Below are 23552 nucleotides of genomic sequence, written 5' to 3'. Positions count from 1 at the left end.
CGAAAACTAAGCATAACCACAAAGATTAAGATGTCAAAAACATAAGCAACTTCTAAGTTTGGTATCTATCATATATATAATTTGTTCTTATATGGAGTTTGTAGATGGCCAGAATCCATGAGCAGCAAATGTTAGGGGAAAATGTTGCAGAACTCGATTATTTGTTACTTACAACAGTAGAGAGAACGCTAGAATCGGGAGCTAGAACTAGAATGAAAAGAGATGAAAGTTCCATCGTTTCTGCTCAATCGGGGAGTTGAGGTGAGGTTACTGCCACACGATAGACTATAACTTCCTCAATCACACGAGTATCTTGTTCTTCTCTTCCCCGTTATGTAGTAAAACTAAGTATATTTTTCTATTGTTTGAATGAGAATGAAGAGTACGAGAAATAGCTTTGAGCTAATGATCCTCCTTGATATACATATATATACGCACACACACATACATACATACATAAAATCTAGATTCATATTGAGATTAACATTCTCGAGGTCCTAATTATTGGCCCATTCAACACAAGGAAGTATGCAAGTTAGGTGTATATGCAGACATGCATACATACTGAAGAAATAAGTTCTGCAAGATCGAATGCCGTCAAACAAGAAAAATGAACTTTGGGAGTCCCACAAACCCGATCACGAATATGACCAAAAGCTGTATTCGAAACAGACAATGCACTTATAGTTTCTATGCGTTGATGGTGGCTGCCGCACGCTGCTGCACAGTGGTGATGAACTCTTTTTAACCTATGAAAACCAAAAAAAAGTAATGGGCATTTGTTTGCGAAGCAAGGTAAATAGCAGGTAAGGGTGCATGAAGATTTGATGAATGTCAACTTGACTGTTCTTTTCATTGGGCATCAATGTGAACGGGTTGGAACACTAAGGATTCTAATTTCATGAAACACACCAATTCCATGCCTTCTAAACTGAAAAGATTTTTATGTGTATGAATTCAGTTAAAGTATGATACTTCTCGATCGAGCAATGCATTACAACTTTAAGATTTTCCAATCAGGTCCAGGATTATCAAGTATATATGAATAATTAATACCACCTAGATTTTACAAACTGGGATCCATCAAGTACAGTACATGGGTAGGTAGGCAAGACTCGACACCTCAAATATTATCTGAAAGACTGTGATAATCCAAAGACAGCCCAATTCCCCCGGGCGAGAGATACCGATAATCTGATACTGGAAGAAACTACCTCCAAGTGATTCATTCATATCAAACCAGAATCAATAAGTAAACATGTTGGCTATTTGGAGCTACCAATGATCATTAGTGACAAGTTTTCTGAAGGTTTCTCTCCACTGCTGGTGGTGACAGTTGCATGGTTACTGTCGAGTCAAAGAGTGATTGCCCAGATGATTACTTCTTGATGTCAGTAACATGAACATTTAGCCTCTCAGATATTTGGCCTAGTTCTCTGTTATGATCAAGTCATATAAATCATGTGATGTTTTTTCTTGAGGATAGAAGGAGCAAATTCTTCCAAGATGAGTGCCTTGGTGTTTGCTGGGTTGGCAACACCTAGCACCTGCATGACAAAACCAATTAAAATGCATCAATTAGCAAACTCGTATTGACAATCTGACTGGAAAACAACCCTCTAAGCTTCACTCTTCCGATCTTAGTCAGACGAATATGATCTGGCTTTCAATGAATATATCGTAATTGATCTGTGTCAGAGTTGGCAAAAAGGGAGCTGAGCAACGTTAAGCATGGTAAATAGTGAAAAGAAAACTGAGCAGGGGACAGTAAACGGTAGAGCACGAAAAGGGATTAAGTCTGTAAAAATGTTGTATATCTCATGTTGTACAGTGACTACAAATATATAGAAGTAATCGGTTAAACCTATACAAAGTAAAATACTGAAATATCCCTAAACATTTATACAAATGACTACTTGTCCGTGTGAGTCCGTTGCTCATTCTGTTTTACATTTCTTGAGCTGTTTGGCAATGTGACAGATGGTGTGTTATTTCGTAATATCCCCCCGCAAGATAGAGAATAGATATTTTCTATCTTCATCTTGGATAGTAAGAAAAGAAATTGGGATGATGGTAAGGCCTTTGTAAATATGTCCGCAAGTTGAGAAGAAGAACGAATTGGACAAGGCTGCAAGAAACCATCTTGAATTTTATCACGAATGAGATGACAATCCATTTTGATGTGTTTGGTGCGCTCATGGAAGACCGGATTCTTGGCAATGTGGAGTGCGGCTTGATTATCACAATATAAGTCAATTGGAATTGACACAGGGAGGTGCAAATCTTTAAGTATGTAAGACAGCCATTGTAATTCGCATGAAGTGGTGGCCATGGCCCTATACTCAGCCTCGGTAGATGAGCGAGAGACAACTGACTGTTTCTTTGATCGCCATGAGATGAGTGAGCAACCAAGGAAAATACAAAATCCTGTAACTGATCGACGTGAATCAAGGCAAGATGCCCAGGTGAAATTTGAGTAGGCATGAAGAGTAAGTGTGGAGCTGGAAGAAAAAAATAGGCCCTGAGCTGGTGCTTTTTTGATGTAGCGTAAGACTTGCTGAGCAACGTGAAGATGTGTTGATGTAGGAGCTGTCATAAATTGACTCAACTGCTGAACTGAGTAGTAAAGGTCTGGCCGAGTGATGGTGAGGTAGAGAAGTCTTCCAAGTAAGTGCCGATAAGGAAGAGGATCCGAGAGAGTTTCTCCAGTGTCTTGGCCAAGTTTGATATTTTGATCCATTGGGATTTTCAGGGGACAAGAGCCAAGTGAGCCAGCATCAGCTAAGATGTCTGTGGCATATTTCCGCTGGCAAATAAAAATTTCCTTAGATGATCGAGCAACTTCTATGCCGAGGAAATAACGTAGATTGCCAAGAGATTTAATTCGAAACTGATCTTAGAGAAAAGCTTGAAGAATATCAATGGATTCCATGTGAGAACTGGCCACGATGATATCATCAACGTAAACGAGAAGGGCAGTGAATAAACCATCCTTGAGTTGAGTGAAAAGGCTGTAGTCGGCTTTGGACTACTGAAAACCAAAATGGAGTAGAGCATTAGAAAATTTTTGGTACCATTGCCGCGAGGCTTATTTCAAGCCGTAGAGACTTTTGTTGAGTCGACAAACTCGTGAGTCGGATCCTTTAGAGAAACCCGGAGGTTTGTACATGTATACTTCTTCATCTAAGTCGCCGTGGAGAAAAGCATTTTGGACATTGAATTGCTTGAGGTACCAGCCTTGAACAGATGCAGCTGCCAACAAGGTTCGGACAATAGCTAATTTAGCTACAGGTGAGAAAGTTTCAGTGTAGTCGAGTCCTTCTTGTTGGGTAAAGCCTTTAGCGACCAAGCGCGCCTTATACCGTTCGATACTGCCATCTGAGTTGTGTTTAATCTTGAATATCCACTTGCAGCCGATGGCACGTTTGCCAGGTGGTAAGTCAACAAGAGACCAAGTGTGTTGAGTTCAAGAGTAGCTATCTCAGATTTCATAGCCTCACACCAATTAGAATTTTTAACAGCTTCACCATATGAAGAAGCTTCAATGGAAGAAGAAATAGCAGATGCAAAGGAAAAATAAGAGGGAGATAATTTGTGAAAAGAAAGAGTGGCAGAGAGAGGAAAAGGCTTACCAGGTGCGCATGATGTATCCTCGGACAATGATAAGGAAGAAGCAGTGGAAGCATGAGTCTGCTGCATTTGAGAAGATTCTGTGATTTGTAGGGGAGGTGGATTGAGTGTGGAGGGGCAAAGATATTGGTTAAGGTGTGTTGGGGGTTTACGTAGACGAGTGGAGCGTTGTAGTAGGGGTGGTGGAGGGGGCAAAGGTATTGAGGGTGGGGAGATGAGTTGTGGTTCGGTAGGTGGGGACACGGAAATATTGTGTGGGTCATCAAAAGAGTCTGGGTCAGGTCATGTGAAATTAGGAATATGTGAAGGAGTGGTCAACGTATTTGAGTTAAGTGTTGGGCTTGGATTGGAGATTAGAGATGGAGTATGAAATGGGAAGAGATTTTCATGAAAAATAACGTCACGGGAGATGAAGATTTGGTGGGTGTCGAGATCGAGTAATTTGTAGCCTTTGACGTCAAAAGGATATCCTATGAAGGCACAACGACGACTCCGAGGATCAAACTTACGGCGATGTTGGGAGAGGGTAGAGGCAAAGGCAAGGTAACCAAAAATACGCAAATGGGAATAAGATGACGGTTTATGGAAAAGTATTTCGTATGGAGTTTTATTTTGGATTAGAGGTGTGGGAAGTTGATTTATTAAATATGTGGCAGTGAGTATGCAATGAGACCAGAAACGGAGAGGAATTTTAGACTGGAATCGAAGAGCCCGAGCAACTTGGAGAAGGTGTTGGTGTTTGCGCTCGACTAATCCTTTTTGTTGGGATGTTTCTACACATGATTTTTGGTGGATGATGCCATGTTTAGAGTAGAAATCGGCCATGAAAAATTCAGTTCCATTGTCACTGCGTAAAATTTTTATGTTAGTATTGAACTGATTTTTGACCATATGATAAAAGGATGTGAGGCATGATTGAGCATCAGATTTATTTTCAGTAAATAGACCCAAGTACATCGTGAAAAATCATCAACGATGGTGAGGAAAAATTTACTACCATCGTGGGTAATTATGGAATGAGGTCCCCACAAGTCGCAATGAATAATTTCAAAGCATGAAGTGGTAGTATGAGTGCTGGAAGTAAAAGGGAGCCAAGTTTTTTTGGCAAGAGGGCACACTAAACATGGTAAAGATTGCTTTGTATTCAAATGAGTGGTTAGATGTAAATCAGGAATTAAATGCATGCGAGTGGGTAAGGGTGGCTTAATCGATAGTGCCATAAATCATGAGCACAATCATTAGGTTGAACAGCGGCTGTGATGTAATTTTGTGAATGAAAATTCTGTGACAAAGTGTTGGTCAAAGCATTTGGAGAGATTGGATCTTGGAGGAGGTGATAAAGACCATGTTCCATGCTACCCTTCCCAATCGTTGTCCAGGGAGAAAAGCCCTGAATAAAACATGAAGTAAGAAGAAAAATGAGACAGCAGTTTAATTGATGAGCTAGTTTGCAAGTAGACAATAAATTGAAATTAAAGGAAGGTACGCAAAGAACATTATGAAGTAATATGGTGGCTGTCACTTGCACGATACCAACGTGAGTGACTACTGCAACTTCCCCATTAGGAAGTTTCACAGATTGTGAAATGGATGAAGTAATGGTGGTGAAAAAAGGACTACAAATCATATGATCCGCAGCCCCGGTGTCAATGATCCAAGGGGCAGAGGAGAGTAAAAATGAAGAAAAACACAAGGATATACCAGCAGCGGAAGAAGAATGTGAGTTGGAAGAAATAACTGCCTAAGCTTGATTGGCACATGGTGAAGTATCCTTATTGTGCAGCAAGGCTATGAGGTCTTGATATTGTTCTTTTGTCAATGACAAACTTGTTCCAGGTGGGCTTGAGGAAACAGCATTGGCCCTTGGTTTATGTAGCTTGTGGTTGGGAGGGTACCCATGGAGCTTATAACAATGCTCGATCGTATGACTAGTCATTGGACAGTGCTTGCAAGTGGGAGCTGCTGCATTGCCTAATTTGAAACAATTAGCAAGTGTATGACCCGTGATCTTGCAATGGTTGCAAAATGGTTTATCTCTTTTGGTCTGATGGTGGGAATAATTTGAGGGGATGGTTCGGCCAGCAAGGGCGATGGAGTCAGTAGGTGGGGTGGAAGAAGTAATGGAACGGTGACGTTCTTGCTGTTGTATATGGGAAAAAATTTTGTTGACTGGGGGAAGGGGTTCAATCAGCATAATTTGGTATCGGACGTTGTTGAAGGAGTCATTCAAACCCATGAGAAATTGTATGACACAGTCGCGTTGATATCGAGCCGAAACCAGCTTGGATGAGCCACAAGAACAAACAGGTAAAGGGTCATAAACATTTAATTCATCCCAAATAGATTTTAGTTTACCGTAATAGGCATTTATAGAGTCATCGTCCTACGTAAGGTTTGCCAATTTCTTCTTGAGTTCATAAATGTGTGGCCCATTTTGTGGTGAGAAGCGTTCTTCCAATTTGGTCCAAATTTCGTGAGCATTATTGACAAACGCAACAGAGGAATGAAGGGAAATGCTGATTGAATTTTGCAGCCAAGAGACCACCATATCATTACATCTTTCCCAATTTTCAAAAAGTGGTCTTTGGGTGTGGATGGTTTGGTAAGAGTTCCATTTAGGAATTTGAGCTTATTTTTGGCTCTAAGAGCTCGATGAATCAAACGAGACCAGATGGGAAAATTTTCAACCGTAAGAAGTTCTGTGACAAGCACAGTACCGGGATTGTCCGTGGTTTCAAGTCTATATGGGTTGTTTGGATTTTTGAGGTTTGTGTATTTGGTAGCAGGATCTTCGGCGGCCATATTTCACCGCTCTGATACCATGTCAGAGTTGGCAAAAAGGGAGCTGAGCAATGTTAAGCATGATAAATGGTGAAAAGAAAATAGAGCAGGGGACAGTAAACGGTAGAGCACGAAAAGGGAATAAGTCTGTAAAAATGTTGTATATCTCATGCTGTACAGTGACTACAAATATATAGAAGGAATCGGTTAAACCTATATAAAGTAAAATACTGAAATATCCCTAAACATTTATACAAATGACTACTTGTCCGTGTGAGTCCGTTGCTCATTCTGTTTTACATTCCTGAGCTGTTTGGCAACGTGACAGATGGTGTGTTATTTCGTAATAATCTGGCTTTCAACCTAATTTATATAAAGACACACAATGCTTAGGAACAATAGAAACAAAAATAAATATCTTCAATTTTAGACAATTTTCTCTTAATGGTGAAATAAAAACTGAAATAAAACCAGTGGGTATGCCAATGATTATGCATAAAAAGTCATGGTGAGAAACTGAATGGAATTTTGAAACAAAGTTACATGCTAATAACAACAGAACAGGGGATGCTAAATCTAATCTTAACTTTGTGGCCATATATGCACAAAAAGATAAAAATTTGAAGGTTACTTGCCCACAAAAATGAAGGTTACCTAATACATTTCAAATGAGTGTCAAAGGGTTGTAGGAGACACTTAGTATGATACATGAAATGTGTGGGTGATGAGTTGCAAAAGGTTTTGTTTAGTCCCGCATTGTTGTATAATAAATGGATTTGGGTTATAAAATGTTATAGGGAGCCCTGTTAATGACTATGACTAGCTCGTTTAGGATATTGTGTAGATGTGGCTAGCTAGCGTGTTCTTGAATCACGACAAATAAAAACTTAAGTTTGAAACTCAAGCACTTGCACATTGTGTGTGCTCTAATCTTACACCTAAAACTCTCGCACATCTAAGCAAAATCTTACGTCCAAAAACTCAAGTACTAGCACACAGGAAAACACTAATCTTACATCTAAAAGTCAAGCACAAGCACACACAAATATAAATATTATGTCATCATTAGTTCCATGACACATATAACACCTTTCTTCAGCTCATAAAATACATCATGAAGAATTAAATATAAAATTAATTTCATGCGGGCAATTTATGGGGTGTCTCAATATGCAATCCTCTGCTCCAAGGCTGAAGCTTGAGCCTTGTAAATTGTCACATTTTTAGACATCCCAACCTTCCTTTCCATACCTTCTTTATGTGGGAATCCATAAAATATTCCAGCAATATTTGACATTTCTACAAGCTGTGATAACATCCAACCCTGTAACTTTGGGAAAAGGGGTGCTCCCCTTTCTTTTGATTAGGAAAGCTTCACATACCAAGAGGTAGCGACTGTTATTAAAAACGCAGGACTTTGCTAAGTGATTCTATCGTTGGAGTTCTTAGGAGCTTCCTGTTCATCCACCATGTTGATTTTTCCTTCTTCTATGAAATCTTGGATTTTTTGCTTTCAAAGTCTAGTTTGCATTCATCACTTCCAAATCATTCCCGCAGAAGGTCTGTGTGAAATCATCACTTATTCCAAAAGTTTAAGTTAATGAGAACATGTAGATTTTATTATTAATTTTATATCTTATCACTCTCCCTCACATGTGGATTAGACTACCCCTCAATGAATGATCCAATACGTGGAATGTTTAATTAAATAGGGTATAGTATAGAGTCAGAGTTCAAACTCAAAACTTCTTATCTGATACCATGTGAAATCAACATTTGTTCCAAAAGTTTAAATTGACAAGAAAATATAGATTTTATTATTTATTTTTATATCTTAACAATCCAGGCCCTTTTTATTTATTTATTTATTTTTATCGTTCAATACAACTGTGGTGGCAACCATATCAGTTGAACCACAACCCTTAATTGCTATAAGAAATCTCATGGGAGGAAATAATTCCATCCACATTGAGTTGGCTCTCAACTCTCAAGTTACGAGGGACACCTTCCAGTATAGGAAAGGCAGCATCAATCAATTCCATTTTCACCTCATTCAAGGCTTCAGCTACAGGTTCAATACCAAGCAAGTGCAAGAACATTGGCTGATCAGGAACTAACACGTTCCCCTTTCCATCATTGGAACAACATCATAGCTTATTTGCCTTGTTGAACATAATCATAATATATGCTAAACCCGAAATGAACTATTACCATGTCTAGAAAAAATGGGAAATCACCCACCTATACAATCAACAATCAATTATGCTTGTTCCTTGACTTGTAACAACCACAATATGTATATATCAAGCATCCCATTCAATCTTCACTCTTTCCAACTATACTTCTCACAGTTATAAGTGCCCACATCATTGTAAAAGTACAACGTGTAAGATAATTACGACTATCAAAATAACAACACACTTACAATTTTAACGGATTACTTTGGATAATCTACAAAAAGGGAATTTAAACTCGTCTTTAAAGAAAAAGACACTCGCCAATAGCTGTACATGAGGAATCAGATCACATCATCACGGAACGTGGATCAAAGACAACCGTAATTTCAAATGAATCTGAGGAAAAAATAGAAGGAAAAAGAACTCGGTACATTCCGTTGTTTTAGATTTTGAAAACATTGCGACAAAAGTTTAGAAAACTAGGGTCAACATACTATCATTTTAATAGATACAAGCAGCAAATCCAATAAATTTAACCAATCATAATTTATGACATTTAAACTTCCATCAATGAAACAGAAACCAATACATAGGTTAGTATCAGCTGAGAGAGAGAGAGAGAGAGAGAGAGAGAGAGAGAGAGAGAGAGAGAGAGAGAGAGAGAGAGAGAGAGAGAGAGAGAGAGAGAGAGAGAGAGAGAGAGAGAGAGAGAGAGAGAGCATGTTTGCACAAATTTGGAGAGATTGAATCTTGACATTTGGATAACATTCATTTTTAAGGTTTTATTAATCTGAAAGAAATGTTAGATGAATGTTTCCAAATTCAACTTAAATTACGAAACATGAATTGAAAATTGCAGGACTCAGCTATTGAAGTTAGGGGTATCATAATGTACGCCTTTGAATCCCAACTGAGTCTCGTGATAATTACAAAACGACTTATTTCCTGCAAAGCAGAGGAAAAATTTTAAAAATAAAAAAGAAGAAGAAGAAAAGTATTGAATTGATCAGCATGCCTGCAGCACTACTAACAACTAACAAGCTGCAAATGAACTAGCCATATACCAGTTCTTAGAAAGAGAAGCTCCCCCCACTCTCTAAGGAAAAGCCAGAGCCATCCAACAGGGAAGTGGGAGCCTCAACTCCCTCCTCCCTCCCCCTTCCCCCCTCTGTCTTTCTGCTTTGTTTGGTTTATTGCTCATCTAGCTATTTTTTCTGCTTTGTCTGGTTTTGGAATAAGTTTGCTCGGTGATGGCGGGATGCCGTGGCTCATGCGCATAGTCCAAACTCCCGATGGTTCATCCCTCTCTCTCTCTCTCTCTCCCTCCTTTTTTCCGGTCGACAACAGAGTTTGAAATGCAGTTATCCACTCACGAGAAGTGGTCAGAGAAGTGGACGAAGAAAGATCCCGATCGGTTGGTTTTTGAAAATGCTTTGATTTCAGAGCATAAAACAGAGGATCAAGTACATGGTGCACCCAAGGTTTCAGAGCATAAAACAGAGGATCAAGTACACGGTGCACCCAAGGTTTCAGAGCATAAAACAGAGGATCAATATACGGTGGACGTTACCAAAAGGTAATGACGGCCTTTAAAGTGGCGGAATGAGGTGCAGGGTGGTATGGGTCCTCGGCCGGGGGAGGGGGGGGGAGGGACCTGCATGCGGGATAGGAGCCGAAATGGTTGACTCGTGGATGTGCAGAAGCCGATGATCTTGCTGAAGTGCAGCTCCAGTGAACCGCTTGCAGTTACCGGTGGCCGTGCGTTGGCGAACCCGTTGAGGAAGGGAGTCAGTGGCGGCAAAAGTATATGATGAAACCCTAGCTCCCTTTGCAATCAGACTTGGTCCATGGGCTTTGTGGTTTAATGGGCCCATGTGTTAAGAATGGGCCCATATGTTTTTGTTTTAGACTGGATCATGTATTTTGCTTTTTATGTACTTTGTTTGTTTTTACTTTATAAATAATAAGAAATAGACTATTGGACTTGAGGTTCATAGTAGTGGAGTCTCACTCCTCCTTTGAAGGAATGCGGGTGTTTGTACTCCTTATTGGGAGGGTGGAGCGTGTGAGTACCTCGCTTTTTCGAAAGAGAGGTCGTTTCAGTTCTATTTTTTAATAGAGCGCATTCTCTATTTGACTGTTGTCAATAGAGAGTATATAAAAGTTAAGACAATATCCGCCATAAAGAAATTTATGAGCGAGGGAGTCCCTCACAGTTGAGCAATTTGGCTAGTAATATAGATTTTTCTGGTATTAATTAGTTGCAGTTGTAACTTTGGTTTCATTGAATGGAATGAAGTCTATTTAAAAAAAAAAAAAAACAACTAACAAGTACTCTTACTGGACCCTCGCTGTCTTTAGGAAGCTCCATATATTTATTAAGCTTCCAAAAGAAAGCAATACAAAACAAAAGAAGAAGACTCGTATAAACCATTTTAAAATGCTCCATCTTCCAAATAACAAGGGGATCCATTAATGTGTATCCTATTAGATTTATATGAAGAAAAAAAGGGGAAAAAAAAAAAAAACCTGTCATGTAACATATATGGATTTTACATTTACGTCTTATATTCGATCGATGAAACAAAGAATCTTATCGTTATATGAAAAAAAAAAAGGCATTCAGGTAATAAGCGCACTCTACAAGAAAAGCAGAAGAGAAAGAGATCTCCACGATCCAAAGAAAATAACCCATGCTTCTGTTTGTTTTCAAAGAAAACTAAAGGTGTTGGAAATTTAGACCTCTCAAATTCACCCCTAGGATCTACTATTTGCATGAATAACAAGAAAAATAATAATAATATAAGATATTTACGTGGAAACTACTAAACAGGAGAAAAACAACCAAACCCAGATAAGAAAATTCACTATGTGAAAATTATTATAATCACACAATTTCTCTCTTCACGCCAAACACACCCACAAAACTTTCCCCACTAGCAAAATTTTAACTCACACATCTTCTCATTTTATAAAAATAGATAATAAAAGAATTTAATTAGAGTCAAAAGTTCTAGTTAAGCATTTGACTGGTGTACTTAAACTAAAGAACCCAAGCCTCCTTATACCGGCTTGCAAATTGGCTCCCCCTTCACTTCCCATCCATGTGGAATTTAAGTAAATGAGCAAAAAAGTCAACAAAAGGAACTTAAAAGAAATTTGTATTTAAAGTTTGAAGCTTTCTTTGAGAAAAAAACACCCTTCAAACCACTTCAATCAAGCTAAACGGTTGGCCTAGACTTAGCATAGAGGAGGTTTTGTAATGAAGAATAATGATCTCAGATATAAAATCACAAATTTTCTCATTTTCCTGCATATCCTTAGCGACCAAAAAGATAGAACATTGAAAATAAGGTCATTCAATGATAAAAGAATTGTAATCGACAATGATTGGAATCCAAATTGGGGTTTTCGCCGTTGTTGCAAATAATGGTGCTTGTTGAGAAAGAGATAGAGAGCGAAGTCAATGATGATAATGAAAAGTGGAACAATGGTCGATGTATAGAAAAAAGAAAGAAAGTGGGGATATCGAGAAAGCATGATCGAAGAGTGACAGCAATCAAGGATAGAGATAAGTATGACCCGATTATGATCAGTAATAAGAATAATGAGACTGCAACCACACACACAATTACACATACATAAAAGAGATGTAAGACTTTTGGATTGGCTTTCTTTGAGATTTTGGCCAACTCACAACCCTCCCATATTAGCTTCTACAACGTTAAAAACTTTCACAAATCATTGTGTACTTATTGAGCAGTTACATAACAACTAAATCTTCGATGCTTGCAATAAGGAAGAAGGGTGGGCTCAAGTGATGTCTGGGATCCCTTTAGTGCCAAAGTTAGTGAAGATTACTTGAGTGAGAAAAAAGGCTATGAATCAGTGAAGTGGAAGAAGAATTTCCCTGGGTGGGATCGATATATTTATACCTATCTTAAACTCGGTTGCTGAGGGAGATCGTAGGGTGTCATGACCCCTGCCACCATCTTGCTTCTATGGCAAGGTGCCAGGCTAAGGTCGAGCTGTCCCCCGGTGCCTCAGATTGCATGCTATCGCGTGTTTGGGTTTCCTGACATGTATTAAATGTGGCGTGTCCTTGGCTCTATGCACTCGCTACAAGACACGCTTAGCCACCTGTGCTCTGCGATAGTTGTCCGTTATGTACCTCCATATAGGGCTTGGTTTCCCGTCGAGGCCCCAAGTAGGCGTTGCCCTTGGTGGGCTCCTCGACCAAGCCAGGCACCTTTGCGAGGGCCTCTTTAGGTAAGAAGGCGTGCTATGAGCTCGGCACTAGGCTTTCATCTCGGGCTCCCTTAGTCTGCTTAGATCCCCAACTGATGGGCTTGTGGCTTGCCTGCTTCCCGATGCCTGGTATTGTTGGTCCAAGGCCTTCTCCCGCTCATAGTCTTAAAATTACAATTTCTTTTCTAAATTTACATCCAAGATTACTAAAACCAGCTATTTGTATCTTTTAACTTTTTAACAATTTTCTTTCTTCCTCGAACACGAGTTAATAGTCACGTATCATAATCTTGACCTTGAGATCATAATTGAATGATTAGATTATAAAAAAGAATGATAGTTTTGACTGCCAAACGATGATTTTGATAATTTTACGGGTAGTGAAAGGGATGATAATTTAAGGATGTAATATGGTATAACTCATAATTAAATAAAAAATACCCTAGTCATAAATAAATTATATAAAAATAATCTTATAAATTGATATGGTATGATATAGTTCGTCAAATTTTAAAATTATTTTTTATATAAAGTAGATTTAATGAATTATATAAAATCATGTTTATTTATAGAATTATATTTGTATAATTTATTTGTAATTATAGCACTACTTAAAAAAAAAAAAAAGACGGTGAAACCGAATTAAAATTTTACTCTAAAATCAAAATATAATAATTAAAACAAAACTTTTCACAAAATGAAGAAATCTTACGAAACATATATTTTTCCCTTTCCGAAAGGCTGTCTTACCTCCTTCACTAGAGAGTAGGGAGCCATTGGAATAGAGCCATTGAGTGGAAGATGATGCAGAGGTTTAAGGCAGCCTTAGTGCTGAGGCGCAACCCTCACGTTCCTCGATTGCTCAACCAATACAGAGCCCTCTGCTCTCTTCCGGACAGTGCTGTTACCGATAATCTTGACGACCAAGTCAGTTTCTTGATTACCCATTCGCTTGTTCCCTCCGTTTAATTAAAACAATTACTCCCTCTCTCTCTGTGTGCAGGTATTGGTTGAGGGCAAGCCTTGGTCCAGAACAGCGATTCTGAACAGACCCTCGGTGCTAAATGCTCTGAGTACCGCAATGGTATGTGCTCCCATTTGTTCATATACTTGTTTTTGTTGAGTCATTTTTCCATTTACTTGTGCAAGTGTTTCTGAGCCTTTTATTAAAATGGACTTATCTTATCTTAATTAGATTGGATAAACGGGTTTCTTTGCGAGTTCTTGGCTATTGGGTTGGGCCCCAAAGTGTAAACCTTGAAATTCAGGTCTTATCTAATATTCAATTGGTTCAGTTGAAGGAATTAATATCTGGGTCTTTGTTCTTTTGGCGTTTGGTTGAGAACCGTTCTGTATGATTGTCTTTAGCACGTAATTCTCTGTATCTTTATTGTTATATGTCCTCCAATTGGTTCAATTATGAGCATTACCTTCATCATTGTTTTACAGTGTTCGCGTGGCCACTTTTATGCATAGTTATATAGCTTAAATTTGCTCCCTAGTGGCTCAATTTTTGATCTTTTGGTGTTCTTAGATAGTGTTTGTGTTGTTCTGTGACACCAATAAGAAAGATTTGTGTCTTGATGATGTATCTTTGGTTTTTAGGGGGCTAGATTGCAAAAGCTGTACACATGCTGGGAAAATGATCCTGATATTGGTTTTGTTACCATGAAGGTAAAAATTTTGATGTTGAATCAGTTATTGGATCCATATATTTGTAATATTTTGAGTGTGAATCTTAATGTTTAGTTGCGATTACTTTTTGCTGAGTATCTACTTAAACATAGTTTTGCATTGTCTGAAGGGCAGTGGCCGGGCATTTTGTGCTGGTGGAGATATTGTGACACTTTATCATCTCATAAACGCAGGCAATAAATTCATCTGGCTTTTCATTTTAAGATTTACCTGGAAAAATTGTGTGCATAAATTCTTCATGACCAAATTTTGCTCTTCATTGTTTATGACTTGGAAAAAGTAAACCTTAATTAGAGAAAGATGTGATGGGGTTGGGTAAACGTAGGCTAGATCCCTTGGTTCACTCTATACTTGTTTATGTCGACAATCTTGTTTTGGAGTTGATGCTTGTTTCCATTCAACTTTTGACCTTTGGTTCCTTCTACGCAGGGAAGATGGACGATTGCAAGGAATTTTTTAGGACATTATATACTTTCATATATTTTCTAGGTACATATTTGAAGCCAAATGTAAGTGTTCTTTTCCTTTTTGTTTTTGGTGAAGCATTAGTGCTTAATATACTGTACACTCTTTGGTTTAGTCTTTGCTATATTTCAATCATATCTTTGATATGGTCATTTTTACAGAGTTTTCTCTGCGGTACTTGGTCCATAACACTGTCTACTGATCTTTTGCTCAAATTTCTTTAGTAGTTGAACAAATTTTCTTCCTGTTGTCATCTTTGTGATCTGGCATTCCTCTGGTTGTGTACTTGGATCTATTTAAATTTTCCGGTGCATATTGCATTTGAGAGTTTGTGTGGTATTTTCCTTGTGTGCTAATGATAACGAAGTCCCCAAGTCATGAATGGATCTGTCTAATTTTAGCTATACCAATCATAATCGGTATGTTTATGGTAGTGCTGTAATGATCTCCATGCAGGTGGCGCTTTTAAATGGCGTTACTATGGGTGGTGGGGCTGGAGTATCAATCCCTGGGATGTTTAGGGTTGCAACTGATAAAACTGTATGTAGTAAGATTGCTTTTACTTTTATCCTGTTCCCGCTTTTCTAGTTGTTGGTTTTAATGATTTTTTTATTTATTATAGTTTTCTTACCGACTTAAATTCTTTTAAGCTAGAATGCACTCCCTACATCAGACTAGTTAATCAGTATTGATGGTATTGCCACAAGCAATTACTCTTGTAGATTATAATATAATTCAGCAGATTTGCTTTGATGTTGCCATTTATGAAAGGTCTTTGTTTCTGAGAGATGAAGCAGTACAATCTTCTACTTTCATTCCCATACAAATACAGTAGTGAATATTATATGTTTAGTTCTGTTGTGGTGATGTGCTTGTGAGAAGTGTTAAATTTCTTACTTATTTCACATCTGTCATTTGATGTTTACGTTGTGCTTTGAGAAGTTTAAAAAACAGTCCATTTTCCCAAATCACAGGTTTTTGCTACCCCTGAAACTCTCATTGGTTTCCACCCAGATGCTGGCGCGTCATTTTACCTCTCACGTCTCCCTGGTCACCTTGGTATGCTTGCAGTGCATTATAGTTTTTCCTTTGTAATCTGCTTACTTACCATGTAATATTTTGCGGCTTGTTTGTTTGATTTGGAGACATTAAGTGAAGTTTTTATAAGTCTCTTTCACGTGCTCACATCATTCTGTGATGATATCGATATTTTAAGAAGTTGAGTGATATACTCGCTGCCCTTTTGTGAATATGCCTCTATCTTTTATAAGGGACAGATGAACTTAAAAGTTTAAAATAGCCTTTGAAATGACATAAAAATACTTTATTTATTTATTTATTGGCACCGGGTATCTGAGAACAAAGTTCCAACTGATTCTGGGGATGCCCTCTGCAAGGAGTTTCCTGCAAGCGCACTTCAAGTAATTCAAGGGAAAGTTCCCCCAGTCCGATGGCTTTTAGAAATTGTTTGCACTTAAGAGGATTTGAACCTTAGACCTAGAGGGAGCATACCACCAAGACCAAGACTTCTACCACTTGAGCCAACCCTAGGGGTTAAAATACTTTTCTTTTTGGGAGAATGGAAGTAAATAGTGTGTGCAAATTTATTTAAGTTTACTTCTTCTCATTTCTAGAAGCACACTGTGGCAGTTCATTAGCAATGTTCTTTAAGTGAATTACATTAGGAATCTTGTGATGATTTTTTTAGGTTCATTGCACAAAATGATTCCACATGTACCAGAGGCATACTACTAATGCAGCAAAAGTTGTTCATTTATCCTTAAAATTGGTCCAAAGTCTTACTATAGTTTTGAGGCATTGTCATGGCTATTGGTTTTTTGATGCATAAGGAGCTACACTTGGTTCAAGTCCAGCATAAGATTAGACTTTCTTTCATCGATTATTAGACTGGAAGTGGATGCTAAAATGGAAAAATCTTCTAATCATAAGGTTATTTTGGATATGACAAATAGCTAGGTGGCTTTAGTTCAATGTCTTTTTCCAAGTATTTTATGGGATTAACCTTTTTGGGCACTTTCTGCTCATCAAAGAATGCAATTAAGAATTAATTTTGGTGTTCATAATCAATTAACATCTATTTTTGTTTAAATTTAATACTTCATATATTTTTTTCGCAGGGGAGTACTTGGCTCTTACAGGAGACAAACTCAATGGATCAGAAATGATTGCTTGCGGGCTTGCTACACATTATGCACATACTGCAGTTAAGTTTGTTGGATAATCCTTATTTTTCAAATTATCTTTCTTTCTTGCTTATGTAACATTAGTATGTATTGCTTCTTTTTTTAATGCAGAGGCTTCCATTAATTGAAGAACAACTTGGAAAATTGGTTACTGATGATCCTTCAGTCATTGAAACCTCTTTAGAAAAATCTAGTGACCTTGTCTCTCCAGATAAGAAAAGTGTAGTTAAAAGGTATGCTTTATTAAACCACCTGATGGAGATTCAAATATAAATATTTATGATGACATGGAACTTTCCAAGGCACATCCTTGGGGAGTAATGGATACATGATCCTATCTACCAGAACTGTGCATCAGATAATCCCAGAGAAACTCCTAGTGCAGAACCAAACCCAGAATGCCTAAATTTACAGCTCATCCCAAGCCCACTCTTTGACCGCCAAGCTGCATCCTTATGGGTTTCATTATAAATTGAGAAAACAAACCCTTTATGTCTCTCTTAAACAGCCATTTAACATGTCATTAACTTTGGGTGAAGCTCTTGACATTAATGCTTATTCTATCTACAATATTTTAACTTTGGAGGGAACTCTTATGTGTTAATATTTAATGCTCGTTCTGTCTACCGGATGGGTTACTTTGCTGAACTTATTCTGCCATTTTGTCTAGGATTGAAATGCTTGATAGAACTTTCTGCCATGACACAGTTGAAGAAATTATCGATGCTTTGGTAAGCATATTTTTCTGTGTATGTCTCTTTATAGTTCAGAGCTATTAACTATCTCACAATGGATTGAAAAGCATTTTTCAGAGGTACATCTTATTTGTAGATAATTGAAGTTTGTTTATAACTGGTTTACTTCTTTTTTCTTTTTGCGTATATCTATATGTAGTGTGTGCTGGGGTCTTAGGTTCTGAGCTGAAGGTTAGGCCTTGTGAGTTGCTGTTGTTGAGTTCGAATATGATCGTCTTTATATAATTATCCAAAGTTTATTCCTCTAAATTTGAGACTCTATAGCTTTCTGGATAAAACTTCTAACTGATCATTTAAAATAAACAATTTTATCAGGAGAGTGAAGCAGGTAAAACAAATGATGCATGGTGCGTTTCTACCCTACGGAGGTTTAAAGAAACCTCACCATTAAGTTTGAAGGTTTCTTTGAAATCAGTGAGTTCCTTATCCTCATGGCATGGCCCTTCTCTTTTCTTGGCTTTTTCCCTTATGAGAAACAATTTCATTATGATCTGATCCAACATACTGGCTCAGATACGAGAAGCTAGATTTCAGACCCTTGATCAGTGCTTGATCCGCGAATACCGAATGTCACTCCAAGGGATATCTAATCAAGTTTCAAGAGACTTTTGCGAGGTAGAAAATCTCTTGATTTAATTTTAGTAGAACAAACTTTGATAATCTTAATTAATTCATTTGTTATATATTTTCATTAGGGTGTCAGGGCACGGATGGTGGAAAAGGACTTGGCACCAAAGGTATAATCAGCTGCTTGTATTATCTTCATATTTGGATTTTGGACAATTGGTGTTGCATTATTGTCAAGATCATATTATTTTCATGAATAAAAAACGTGTAAATTGAATATTATAGGCAGTGGTGCAATATCGATACTCCAGTTTAATCATGTCTGGATAATTTTCTATCTATTGTCTTTAAATTTGTAAAACTTCCATGTTTCTTGAATATATGCAGTGGGATCCTCCGAGTTTGGAGCAAGTGTCTGAAGACATGGTGCAGCACTACTTTTCCCGGCTTAACGAGTTTGAGCCTGATCTGGAGCTACCCACAAAACTTCGTGAAGCATTCACATAATTCATCCATTTCTAGAAACCAGTTCCTGGTCGTATGTCTTTTAACAAAAGCTCATTATGAAGGTATTCGAAGAAAACTGTCCGGGTTGTAGTAAGTTTTCAATACAAGCGGAAGAACACTCCCACCATTTTGTAGCCTGTTGCCGACTTTGGATGAAAATTTTGAAAAATGAAAAATAAATGGGTCACAGATTTTGCATGGATAAGTAGACATCGACTACAATGAATGTCAACGCTGCAGGAGACTCTGATCACTGCATGTTTCTACCCCTAGAGACTCCTATTTTTGAGTTTTGTCATCAGGGGTCTATTTCTGTGACAAACTAAACATTCCTTGGAGTGTATATAATAAAAGCTCCGTGGCAATTGACGAGTTTAATTCAAGATGAAAAAGGACAATACCAAAAGGCAAAACAAATACAATGTTGTATGGTTGGTTAACTGAGAATAATCTTGATAGAAAATCGCATAAAAATGTGTCACATCAATAACTATGATCGGAAATGACAAAATCTAACAAAGGAGAGCGTTTCTTCATTCGAGTCCACTATATCATTGCTTTTCATCTATTTGTTCCATTTTAACCAAGGTGCTCTCCCGTTAACTAAAAATGTATGTATTGGTACATTGTTGCTACGATGGGAAGCCAGTGTTGTTGGTGTGTTATATTCAAACATTATAAAAAAAATGAAAAAAGAAACAGAAATGGTAAAACTTTGAGTCCTGTATAATAGGCAATTTGAAAATTCTACAAATGCTGAATTTCCAAATTGCTTTGCTCGCCATTTTCGGGTGCAGATGGTGTGGACTCCTTGTTATCGCGAGTGTCCATCTCTTGAGCCGGTGGAGGGCTAACAACAGTCATGTTAACTGCGACATTATCAGATAAATGGTTTTTCATCTCCCTGTGCTCCTGACATATGGCACACCAGTGAAAGCAGCAGTGCACCAGGCAGGGGTCACATGGCGAGTTCTGCCAAAAAAGAAAAGCAACATAACCAGTCAGCAAACATCCACCAGCACATCTATGAAATACAGGTGATGGCATGTGAAAATGGAAAGTTCCACTTGCATTTTCTGTCCCAAATGAAACTTCAGGATGTTCAACAACAAAATCAGAAACTCAAAAGGTCATGATTAGTTGTTAAAAGCTGTACATGGCCAAGACCAAGTTACTCTTTTCATCAAATGATCACACTCAGCACATCAGGGTGAATATAGCTACAGGTTTGTTTGCATGTCTACATGTATCTAAAGAAACCTGGATAGCTCATCTGTTCACATCTCCCCTCTGGCTTGAAATTGGTGAATATAAACTAGTTATAATAATAGATTTTGGATATCGGTGCCCTTCTTAACTTCAGCGTCTTTGTTGGTTCTAAATTAGGATTTTGTTTTCTGTTTTTCTTGTTCTTGTAGTTACTAGGGGAAATGTCATCCTCAAGAAAGGGAGTTTCTCTCCACGTCTTGACTCATCAATCCTCCTCTTAACTGTACTTGATTTATGAACTTAAGTGATGCAGTTAAACCTTAGCTGTAGTTTACTAATGTTGGTGACGTGTTGTGTGCTAGTTAAACAAAAGGAGATATCCTTTTCCTTGTTAACAAGTGAGAACCACACGAAAAAGTAAATCAACAACAAACCAGCTACTTTGCACTATTCCAACAAACCACATCCATTCTGTTAAAAACACAGAAATACCCTCCCCTTGAAAAGAAGTCACAAAAAAGCAGACTTCCCCCAGCAGTTATTCAAAGAAAAAAGTCTAAATCAAAACTGGTGAAACAAACAAATCTCCCATAAAATCATACAACATAGAGGAACTCTCATTACAGTCATTGCACATCATATATGTTATAACTATATTTGTTATATTTGAAAAGCTAGATCTAACAAAATTTATCCATTTCCACATAATAAATTGAATCTCATTAATTATGAGGAAAAAAATTAAAAGAAATCACGCCAACTGTAACAAGTGGAAAAACTGAAAGTATAAGTGGAATAGACATGAATATCTAATTATATGAAGATGATTTCCAAGTTTAAGACTGTGACTGATCTGGCTTTGGGTTTTTGCAAGTGAAAAATTCAAGATACTATGGAGAGAATATTGAAATTACCTTGAGATGATATTTCTTCTGCAATGATTGTCGAAATAAACCAGTGTAGATGCCGCACATCCACCAACTAAATAAAAGACCCTCAGCAATGAGAAATGATGTCTTAGGATCAATACCATGGAACAGAGCTGTTGCTGCTGCAAGTGCAAGTCCACCTTCGACACACATGCCATGACAAACACATGCATTGGTCCATGGAATATCTTGCAAATTTTCAACATTACGTCCAAACAACACACATGGGCAGAAAAGTCCAGTCCAGCCTGCAAAACAACCACCATGATTTTAGAATAAGCAACATTCATGAAAAAACATGAGGAAGTTACGCTCCTCCCATTTATAGCCCTTTTACTGCATGCTCGCAAATCTAAGCAATCTATGGTCTAAAAAAATTTAGTGGAAACACTAACATCTCCAAAGTGCCACTGCCTGCCGATGCGAATGATGTATCCAATTAACAATCAACAAGCACGACTTCTAGAATTACCATAAATATCGATTATGAATTCCATTAGATTGAAAAAATAAAATGAAAGGTCTTATAAGTCAAGATTTGAATGCAAGCTCGATAACAGTACAGCAATGAGGCTCTTACAACTTTCAGTATCTTCAGCACAGCCACAAATCCCAGTTGTCCAATCTTCATCAGCAGGTGGCTGGTAGCTTTCAGGCAGTGGTTGACCACATTCATTACATCTATGAACGACTAACTGTGAAATAGGAGATGAAATCAGCAACTAAAAATAATACAAAAATAAAAATCATATTATAAGTGATAATAACATGCATTCTCTGCTTTGGAATGTTAACCTTTTGCGTTGGGAGAGGAGGCGCAGGGGACTAGGGGTTTAAGGCAAAGCTGTAGCTTTTGTGTATTGTTGTGGAGTATTCAAAGTTAATACAATGTTCTACCAAACATCTCTCTCTGCGCGTGGCGTTTGTGCAAAAGAAAATATCTAGCAATTGTAGGCAAGTTGCAAAATTGACGCTAAATTTTTGTATAGCTAGGGAGATATACAATGCCGACATACAAAAGTACAATAACTTCTTTTATAAGTAAAAAATACAGAAACTGGAAACTACGTATGTACCAATCAAATCACTACAAATATAACATTCTCACGACGAAGAATCAACGGTCCATGGTCGAATGCATTTTTCCATAAGACAAATAGCATATTCCAAGATACTCACCTTTAAACTATAAACACACAATTTTACATCCACCAACTCTGAAACAGAGTCAGCAATTCATCACGATACTAATCCTCTCGACATTCGGCTGGCAAGAAAAACATCAAAATGGAGCGAGAAATAATAAAGCTTGACCATACAAATAACATATTGCTTTTGACCGTGACCCAAATAGGAACCCTTTCCATTTTTCTAGACAACCAAACAGAGAGAGCAAATTCCGATACAACGCCAAAAAATACCAACAATCAAAAAGAGAGAATCAAAATCCAAGCAAAACGTCGTGCTGTCGACCAAAATGCACAACATAAATCAACAGAATTCAGTAGAATACATATATACACGAAAAAATAAAAAGATATAATGATTTCCAAAAAGAGAATTGAGATTTGAAAAACTGGAGGACCTGAGGGACTTGAATGGGTTGGTTAAGCTCTCCGGGGGTGATCTCCTCCAATGGTGCTTGATCCTTCTTCAACTTCACGTACCGCGACTGCGAGTGCGTGTTTCCATCAGCCATCGTATCTCCCCAGAGAAAAGTCAACAAAAACAAAGAGATCAGAGAGAGAGGGAGAGAGGGAGGAATGTGAAATTAGAGAAACGGATAATGCGAATGGAAGAGAGAGAGAGAAATGGAGACTCCAAGGCTTCAAACCAACCTCCAATTCACAGTCGAAATCCAGAGTTTTTATTTTTTTTAGATTATTCTTCTCGCCATTGCCATTTATAGATACAGTTTTCGCAAGTCGTATTTACAACTTTGCCACCCAAACCATAAAACCTGATGGTTGAAACAGTTTTCTAGTATAGAGGGAGTTGGAGAATGCTTTTATAGACTAATTTTATAAGAGAAATAATTTGTAAAACGGTAAAGCTACGTACTGGAATGTGTCGGTACGGTATAATCGCTTAAAAACAAAGAAAAATTTTTTATTAAAAAATTAATTTTTTTTTTATATAAATCTTAAATTTATTTACTTTACGGCGCTTACATACTTACCGACTTATTTTTTTTTATAAAAATATCATGTAGATAAATTATGAACAAATTTTTTTGTAAAAGAGTGGATCATATTTTTAAAATTATATAAAATTTATTATTATTTTAATAGGATCAACTTTTTTATAAAGAATTTATGCATAATTTGTTTATTTAAAATTTGTACTTAATATTATTCATTTTATAAAAAAAAAATTTATAAATTA

At 37.5% G+C, this 23552-nt stretch overlaps 2 protein-coding genes and 1 pseudogene across 3 annotated transcripts; 1 reads left to right on the top strand and 2 right to left on the bottom strand.

Moving 5' to 3' along the window:
* Nucleotides 1-1355: 1355 nt before the first annotated feature.
* On the bottom strand, nucleotides 1356-10462 carry LOC122294692 (annotated as a pseudogene).
* Nucleotides 10463-13543: 3081 nt separating this feature from the next.
* On the top strand, nucleotides 13544-19234 carry LOC122294472 (3-hydroxyisobutyryl-CoA hydrolase-like protein 1, mitochondrial). 2 transcript variants are annotated; one of them, XM_043103238.1, is made up of 15 exons: nucleotides 13713-13763; nucleotides 13840-13920; nucleotides 14032-14104; nucleotides 14442-14510; nucleotides 14641-14704; nucleotides 14961-15040; nucleotides 15453-15536; nucleotides 15971-16055; nucleotides 17135-17220; nucleotides 17312-17433; nucleotides 17871-17931; nucleotides 18271-18369; nucleotides 18469-18570; nucleotides 18651-18692; nucleotides 18910-19234. In XM_043103238.1, exons 4-15 carry the CDS (start codon nucleotides 14505-14507, stop codon nucleotides 19027-19029), a joined length of 951 nt encoding a protein of 316 aa, XP_042959172.1. In that variant the 5' UTR covers nucleotides 13713-13763; nucleotides 13840-13920; nucleotides 14032-14104; nucleotides 14442-14504; the 3' UTR covers nucleotides 19030-19234. The 2 variants fall into 2 exon arrangements, with proteins under 2 accessions (XP_042959171.1, XP_042959172.1); XM_043103237.1 differs by lacking the exon at nucleotides 14032-14104 and having other exon boundaries at nucleotides 13544-13763.
* Nucleotides 19235-19458: 224 nt separating this feature from the next.
* LOC122294473 (cell number regulator 6-like) lies at nucleotides 19459-23166 on the bottom strand. Its single transcript, XM_043103240.1, has 5 exons — nucleotides 23006-23166; nucleotides 22753-22871; nucleotides 21748-21862; nucleotides 21153-21415; nucleotides 19459-20001 (listed from the first exon to the last, which is right to left on the bottom strand). Exons 2-5 carry the CDS (start codon nucleotides 22864-22866, stop codon nucleotides 19777-19779), a joined length of 717 nt encoding a protein of 238 aa, XP_042959174.1. The 5' UTR covers nucleotides 22867-22871; nucleotides 23006-23166; the 3' UTR covers nucleotides 19459-19776.
* Between the last annotated feature and the right edge of the window lie 386 nt (nucleotides 23167-23552).

Source organism: Carya illinoinensis, chromosome 14 (assembly GCF_018687715.1).
Source record: "Carya illinoinensis cultivar Pawnee chromosome 14, C.illinoinensisPawnee_v1, whole genome shotgun sequence".
Classification (NCBI taxonomy): Eukaryota; Viridiplantae; Streptophyta; class Magnoliopsida; order Fagales; family Juglandaceae; genus Carya; species Carya illinoinensis.
This window is presented reverse-complemented; position numbering and strand designations above follow the sequence as displayed.